The sequence below is a fragment of the Felis catus genome, chromosome D3, assembly GCF_018350175.1.
Source record: "Felis catus isolate Fca126 chromosome D3, F.catus_Fca126_mat1.0, whole genome shotgun sequence".
Lineage (NCBI taxonomy): Eukaryota > Metazoa > Chordata > Mammalia > Carnivora > Felidae > Felis > Felis catus.
The window spans coordinates 18,948,318-18,956,783 of record NC_058379.1 but is presented as its reverse complement, the minus strand read 5'-3'; the positions used below and the strand labels follow the sequence as shown (position 1 = coordinate 18,956,783).

At 48.9% G+C, this 8,466-nt stretch overlaps 1 protein-coding gene across 1 annotated transcript; it reads right to left on the bottom strand.

Annotated features, from left to right (window-relative positions):
* Positions 1–2,683: 2,683 nt before the first annotated feature.
* On the bottom strand, positions 2,684–5,969 carry LOC101092798 (glutathione S-transferase theta-2B-like). Its single transcript, XM_045041691.1, is given in 5 exon segments — positions 2,684–2,959; positions 3,264–3,437; positions 3,516–3,593; positions 3,595–3,667; positions 5,255–5,969. Coding segments are annotated over 5 exon segments (756 nt in total). The 5' UTR covers positions 5,476–5,969; the 3' UTR covers positions 2,684–2,749.
* Between the last annotated feature and the right edge of the window lie 2,497 nt (positions 5,970–8,466).

Sequence of the window (8,466 nt, the reverse complement as noted above, 5' to 3'; positions counted from 1 at the left end):
TTTGTCACTTAAGTCACACTGCCCAAGGTTCACAGGGAGGAGGCATGAAGTGGTGGTTATGTTCTGACATGACTGACTTCCCTCTGGGTAAGGAAGGCTGCCAGGCACAGATGGAAAAGATCCCAAAAGTTCTGGACTCCAAGAAGGTGGGGTGAGGAGGGGGACTTTAGAAGGAGGAGGGGGACCTTGGGAGGATCAGGGCCTTGGAGAAGTACTGCTGAGTCCGGCTTGGAGGAGATGCCATTCCACCTGGTGAAGATGTGATGGGGCAGCTGGCCTGGGACACCAGGTGCAGGTAGCGTGCCAGGTTCATGGTGGGGCAGGACACTGTGACTAGCATGGAGGTCTGAGGGCAAGCATGACTGGGGCCAATGAGAGGCCACCTCATTCCCACTAGGGATTCACCAGGAGGGCAGTTGGAGGCTGACTCTTTCACCACCTGGCAGAACACACCAAAATCAGGGTGTAGGAAACCGACAAATCAAAACTGAAAAATAGCCACAAGCCCCAGGATTAGGAGACAGTTCCAGAGAATAAAGAAGTGCCAAACCATCAGATTTCTTGGGTACTGATCTAGGCCAGGAGACTCACGGCCAAATTTTGAACATCCTGGAGCAGGCAGCCAACAAAACAGTCCCGCAACCCCCACCAGAACTCTACTCATATATGCTATTTTGTATTTCCAGGATCTCCTGAGGAGTCTGGAAGAGGGACTGATGGTTGGACACATGGTGGATTTGAAGACAGAAGTCTCCCACCTGGTCCGGGGCTTTCTTTCAAGCCACCCTTCCATCACTGTCAGGGATCTCATCACAGTTAGTTGGGGGTGGTGACACCTGGGGTTGAGCCCATTGCTTCTTACCCAGTATTCTAGATGTTAGTATGGTCCTGGGTCAATGTCTTCTTATCTTCTGTTTGGTTGAACTCCCTCCCAAAAAGCACACCTTGCTTTTGTTAGGTAGCTCAGGAGAGGTGCACAGCTGGCATTTTCTATCTTCCCACAAGAGTGCTATTTTGGTTGGGTATAAAATCTTATGTGGAGAAACCCATTTTCCTCAGAATTGTTTTTCTCTTTTAGCACTTCTGTTCAAATAAATGACATTTTGATGCCCAGGCAGAAATGGCCATAGGGATGCAATTGACCACCAGCTTCTCCAAGAACAGAGGTTTTTAGATCATGCCCTACACCATGGGGTATTAGACACAGGATTAAGCCCTGCCCTTAAAACACTGATACCATGAACTGAGTAGGAGGCTAGAGGAGGTCAAAGGTTCCGGACACCGTCAACATCCCCACACCAACAGGTCTTTGCTCTGGGGGCAGTGATTCTCCCATAACTGCAGTTGAATTCAGTTTGCAGTTTTCCAACACAACACTCTTAGGACCATTGTTTTCATTCACCCTGAGAGATACCAGAACCCTCTTCCATCAGTCCCTTTTCCAAGGTCTGATCTCAGTCCTATGGGGCCATCTTTGGGGTTCTGGAGGCAGCAACACCCTCCTCAGAGACCTAAGTTCTACTTCTCCTTCAGCACCTGGATTTTAATACTTCCAATTTCCTCCCTTGGTCCCCCAGCCCTAGGGTTATTGGCTGTCTCTGGGATAATCTGGGTTTTCTTTGCCAGTGGAGTTCTATCATGCCTGGTGACCAATTCTTTCTATTACATTCTCTCTGCTAAAATTACTGATGTGGGCTTGGTCATACAAATAAACCCAGTTGATATACACGGTAGCTTATGCAACAATCTATAACCCCATAGTTTGCTGTTATGCTCAAACTGCTGGAAGACAGGAGTGCTAGTTGTCTTTTAAGTTTCCCAGACTTCAAAAATCATTACCATATCCCATGAAACACCATCTATATCCCTTAGTAGTTTTCATTTCTTAATATTTTGTTGTCCTGGTACCAATGCTATATTGACTTGTTATCTGTGAGGTTACTTTGGTTAACTGTGATGAGGGTTATTGGAACATACTTTTATTCCATACATATAATACAACAGTGTAATAAAACCAATAAGTCTAGGGCCTGGGTGGCTCAGTTGGTTAAGCATCCAACTCTTGGTCTCAGCTCAGATCTTGATCTCAAGGTCATGAGTTCAAGTCCCAAGTTGGGCTCCACACTGGGCATAGAGCCTACTTAAAAAATAAATAAAAATTAAAAAAACAAAAAACAATAGTTCTTGGTTCTTTATTCAAGTTGGAGTCTTCATTATTTAAAAAAAAAATTTTTTTTTAATCTTTATTTTTGAGAGAGAGACAGAGTGTGAGTAGGGGAGGAGCAGAGAGAGAGAGAGACACAGAATCCGAAGCAGGCTCCAGGCTCTGAGCTGTCAGCAAAGAGCCCGACACAGGGCCCAAACCCACAAACCATGAGATCATGACCTGAGCCGAAGTCGGACGCTCAACCAACTGAGTTCCCAGGTGCCCCAAGGAGTCTTCATTATTTTTAAAAGACCAATGACGTTTGCTGATTTTTAGTTGATTTCTTTTTCTTCATGTTATTGAATTTTCAGAGCTTTTCACATATGGTAGATTTTAGTCTTCTATTGATTATTGTATCTGCTGCACTGAGAAGAAGCACTACCAAGGACATAAGGTATCCTGCCTGTGCAGAGCTCCTCCTGGGGTCAGAAACAAGACACTGAGGCAAGATGGAAAAGACGAAAAAGGACAAGTAAGAAACTAAGAATGAATCTTTATTGCTAATCTCCTGGCCTCCAACCATCAGTCCCTATTCCAGATTCCTCAGGGGATCCTAGAAATATAAAATAGCATATAGGGGGAGAGTTCTGGTGGAGGCTGCGGGACTGTTTTGTTAGCCGTCTGCTCTAGGATGTTCAAGATGGGGCCATGGGTCTCCTGGCACAGATCAGTACCCAGGAAAGCCTCTACTCAGTCACGCCATGCTGCCAGTTTCGGCTGTCCCTCAAATAGGTCACAGCCAAGAGCCACAGGCTGTGGGGACAAGGATGGGAAAGTTAAAGTGATACTGAGGCCTCAATGTCAGGTCCCTTCCCCAAACCCCACGTAAGGCCCAGGGCAGTGTGGCCAACATTAGGGCCCAAGAGCACCAGCATGAAATACACACAGGAGGGGAGCAGGAGGTCAGGGCTCCATCACTAGTTCAAAGAGAAACTTGCTCTGTGATTCTGGGCAAATTCCTAGCTTTCTGTAGGCCTCAGTGTTTCTGTCTGTGTAATGGGCATGGTGATAGGAGGAATGCTGCCCACAGATAATCCTCCTCTGGCCAAGCTGGTACCTGCACCAGCTCCTCCGGCACCACGAGGTCAGCCAGCGTCACCTGCTGGCTGTTGAGGAAGGCCCAGCCCCCCAGGAACTTGTCCTCCAGCCACTGCAGTGCCCGGTCCGTGGCGGCCCTGTTGCGCTCCACCTTCTCCTCAGTCACATGGACCCCAACGAGTGGTGCCAACACCTAACGGGGGCTCAGGCTGTGGTCCCTGCCTCCTCCCGGGTCCCTGACAGTCAACAATCCCCAGATGGCTCTCCTCACCTGGGTCCACAAGGGCACGCCAAAGGTATCACGAATGCAGTCAGCATGCCAGCCCAGGTACTTGTGGGCATGAAAAAGGGGCCCAAAGTTCAGATGGGTACCAGTGGTCTGCCGTCTGGTACCTAAAGCTTAAGTAAATCAAGATGGCGGTGCTGGAGATAAGGGCCAGAGCGGCAACTGTGATGACCCCGGTTCGTGGCCTTTACCTCAGCTGCTCCCATCCCTCAGTGGGGTTCTGGGGCTTCTCTGTACTTGCTGGCCTCCACTCCTACCTGCAGCTCCCTGGGCATTGCCTCCTCTCTCTCCCCTGACTCTACCCTCCAGATTTCCCTCGTTCCTTTGCTATCTCAAGCAAGGAATCTTGGCCCAACCTGCTGCTTTGAGCATCAAGAGCCTTCTCTCTGTGACATCACAGCAGCGGCTCTCTGAGCTAGAGACTTGTCATCCCATTTGTGCATGAGGAAACAAAGGTTCAGAATAGTGACTTGTGCAAGGCCTCACAGCTCAGAAAAGACTCTCTGGGCCTCTGGAATCTTCTATCAAGTCTAAGTGCATGGGTCAGAGGCCAAGAGGGGAAACATGTCCTCAGATCTGCATGGGTCCCTTCTGGACCCAGGGTCCTCTGGCCATCACTCCTGCAGCCACCTGACTTCTTGTCCTCTATCTGCCTGGTGGCTGGCCCTCACCATGGGTCGTGCCCTCAAGTCCTGGCAGACCGTGGAGCGTAGCCTGAGGAGTCAGAAGAGGCCCTTTTGGCTTCCATTTGTCGAACCTGCTCTCTGTGCAACACTGGATAAAAGTTCCTATGTTCTCTTTTAAATTTTTTTAATGTTTATTCATTTTTGAGAGAGGGAGAGAGAGAGAGTGAGCATGAGTAGGGGAGGGGCAGAAAGAGAGGGAGACAGGATCTGGAGTGGGCTGCGTGCTGACAACACCAGAGCCAGACGCGTGGCTTGAACTCACGAACTGTGAGATCATGACCTGAGCCAAAGTCAGACGCTTAACCAACTGAGCCACCTGGGTGCCCCCACATGTTCTCTTCTAGTAACCCTCAGTCTGGGGGAGGAGAGGCTCTGCGGTCCAGAAGGGAGGAGGAAGGCAAAAGAGGTACAGAGGCATGTTGTATCAGCCCCCCCCCCCCAGTCATCCTGATCACTGTTATGCCCAGAATTCGTGATCCCCAAAGACCACTAGGGAGCCGAGTCCGATGCAAAAGCAAAGAGCCTTTATTCGAGCTAGCTCGAGCTCAATCCCCTACCTGCACCGAAGCAGCGGTGAGATACCAGGGAAAGAGAGCGAGTTTCAAAAGGACAAAGGTTTTATTGGGGCCTGGGGGCAGTTGGTGAGGTAATGGCTATGGCCTCAGCCGATTGGCTGGGGAGGGGTCCTGGGGAAGGGTCCGGCAGGTGAGGGAGGGTTTACTCGAGGGGAGGAGGTGTGGTCAAGGTGAAGGACACAGAACAAGATGGAGTCAAGGGGAGGAGGTGTGGTCAAGGTGAAGGACACAGAACAAGATGGAGTCAAGGGGAAGAGGTGTGGTCAAGGTGAAGGACACAGAACAATATGGAGTCGGCTGGCGTAGGCCCGCCCTTTCAATCACCTCCCTCCCCAGCTGTCAGATCTCACCACACCCCTCACCTTCACCCCCACCTGCCCCCTGTGGTCTGAGAGGGCACACAGTGGGAGAGCCAGAGGCCAGGTGGGCTGGGGGCTTAGGAGGAAGGAGGGAAGATGAGCACCTTTCAGTCAAGACGAAGTCACCATCCTTGAGGGTGGATACCTTCTGCAGGATGTTACACTGGGAGAACTCCCCGCTCACGAGGTGCCCAGTAGAGGAAAAGCCCTTCGGAGCAAGAACCACACCCGCTGTGCCCTCCCTCTCCCTTCCCCAGCCAGAACCCCAGGGGCCAGGCTGGGCTAAGAAACAGCTGGGTCTGTGGGGAGGGCTGTGTGGGGCCATGGCAGGGCCATGGCTGGGCCTTGGGACCAAGAATGAGGATGGCCTCCTTGCCCTGCCACCTCCCAGGGCGGCTGAGGGGTTTCAGCGGGTGCAGTCAGGTGCTCCAGATGGATGAAGAGGAGTTATTTGGCCAGAATTAGGGTGGGGAGGGGGAAGGGAGGCAGAGGGGAGGCTCAGCAACTCTTACCTCTAAATTCTCACATTGTGGCCATGTCCCCAGGGTCTTTAGGGTTTTATGACTTTAAACATAGGCTTTCAAGGCAGGAACTCTGAAAATCCAGTTCAGTAGTTTCTTCACACAATGTGGAAATAACATTATCCTCCTTTTCAGAGGGGAAAGCCAAGGTTCAGAGGGCCTGTGACCTGTCCAAGGCCACACAGCAGAGGGCAGTCTCTGGTGGGAGACACAGATGAGAACAAAGGCAAAAGAAATGTAGATAAAATGAAATTTACTTACAACTTGCAGCCCTTTGATAAACACCAGAGATGGAGACAGTGTGACTTTCCTCAAAGAATTCACAACTGCCTTAATGTTAATGTTTTGCCAGAGGCAAAAAGCAACATTAGCTTGACAATAGCCAGACCTCCAGGATCCTGTAATTCTTCTGTAACACACAGAAATCCCTTTAAAGACTTCCTTTGTCTCTACCTGCCTCTCCCCCACCCAATTCCTAAATACCTAATCAGTTGCACCTCATGATCCCAGGGCAACTCTTTCTCCCTCCAGTCTTGTCTCCTGTCTCCATGCTATAATAAAAGGATCTTTTTGCACCCAAAACGTCTCAAGAATTCTTTCTTGACTGGTTCCTCACTGGCCTAAAATTATTTTTGGCGCCTAACGTAGGGCTATTCCTCTTGTCTGGACTCTGAGCCTTGGTGAAAACTTGGTGAGTTATTCCCTCTTCTTTTATTTCAGAGGCTTTTCAAGAATGTGGTCTTATTGGAACACTTTCATGTCGATTTCTCAGGCTACAATTTTCTAGCCCGTGGCTATGTTACAGAGAGGAACAAAAGCCTGCCTTTTGGCTGGAAGTTAGTACTTTGATCAGAATGGTAATAAGACGCAGAAACTTGGTGCTCTCTCTGTATTCTTATTCTTACACAGAGTTGCCTTTCTTGGGCATGGGACAGCCACCTAAGTCACTGGGACAGCTGCCAATTGTAAGACTCCCATGTGAGGTTTCCTCTTCATTGGTCCAATTGTGATCCCCTCCACATCTCTGGTCTAGCTCTTCTACCTGAGAGACCTCCACTCAGAGCCAGCTAAAACCAAAACCTGATTGAATTAAAACCCAACCGGGACCGTTTCCTAGGGAAATTGGCTATAAAGACTACATGTGTTGAAATGTCCCTTAGACCACGATGGATTTCCATCTTTACTATTGTTCATCAATGTCCTCTACTGACTACTTAAATTGTAACATTAGGTATTTCCCCTCCTGCAGATTCTTAGCATTTCCATGGGTTAAAACAGCAGGGTCTCTTGCTCCATCTACCGGCACCTATTGTGTCTGGGAAAAACAATAAGGAAGCAAAGGGATGTTGACATCCCTTCAGGAAAAAAGTCAGTACTCAACATGGCTCTTTGAGGGATGCCTCTTGTCGCTTTGAACACTAGAAACCCTTGATATGATCCTGAGTGGGATGCCACCCAGGAGTCAGGGGGGGGGTGTGGTAATGGACTTTTCCACTTTTATAGGACCATGGGATCTTCCTCTTCAGTCCCTAAGGGCTCCCTGTTGGGGCATCTCTTAACCCATTGGAACCAATTTGGATTGCAAGATTTAAAGAAGACTCATCTTCTGTAATAATGCATGGGCTCATTACTCCCTAAGAGACGAGGAAAAATGGTCCATTAATGCAACAATAAACTTAAATACTATACGCCAACTAGATATCTTCTGCAGGAAACAAGGCAAATGGACCAAAGTGCCCTATGTCCGGGCCTTCATGACCTTAAATCAAGATCGTGACATAAGGGCTTCTTACAGAATGTGTTTAGCCACCAAGCAGGTTAATAAACCCCCTCTGGACATATTGGATGATTGTCTAAATAGGTCCCCTCCTTCTAACAAACCTGGGCTACCCGAGGAATCATCATCCAGTTCAGACAAAGGGGACATTGACTCTGTTACTATCCCTCCTATAAGCCCCAAGACTCTTCTGCTTCCAACCCAGCTGGGCATGCCAGGAATGGAACCCCCATCTTCCAGGAGCTCCTCCAAAATCTAGACTATATCCCCCTCGGGAGGTTGCTAATGAAGAAGTGGGCACAATTAGAGTCCCTGTCCCATTCTCCATGGCAGACCTGGCTCAGATAAAACAATTAGGATGATATTCTGAAAACCCTTGTCAATTTATTGAGGGTTTCAACAGTTATCTATTATGTTTGATTTGACCTGTCAAGATATCCATGTTATATTAACTCATTCTTGTACCCATGAGGAAAAGAACCCTATCTGGGCAGGGACTCAAGAATTTGCTGATTTACTAGCAGCTAGAGATAGAGAGTGTTACACGGTAGGGGGCGCTGCTGTCCCAAATACTGAACCACATTGGAATTATGCAGGCAGGCAAAAGGAAAGAGGAAACCATAAGATCGCTTGTTTAATAGAAGGAATGAAAAAAGATTCTAAACCTGGAAGCTTTGTTAAAATTCAGAAAGTTCCTCGGGGCGCCTGGGTGGCGCAGTCGGTTAAGCGCCCGACTTCAGCCAGGTCACGATCTCGCGGTCCGTGAGTTCGAGCCCCGCATCGGGCTCTGGGCTGATGGCTCGGAGCCTGGAGCCTGTTTCCGATTCTGTGTCTTCCTCTCTCTCTGCTCCACCCCTGTTCATGCTCTGTCTCTCTCTGTCCCAAAAATAAATAAACGTTGGAAAAAAAAAATTAAAAAAAAAAAAAAAAAAAGTTCCTCAAGGAGCTGATGAAAATCTGATATGCCCCGATTCGAGAGACCCCCCCCCCCCCCCCGAAAACAAACCACCAGAGTCCA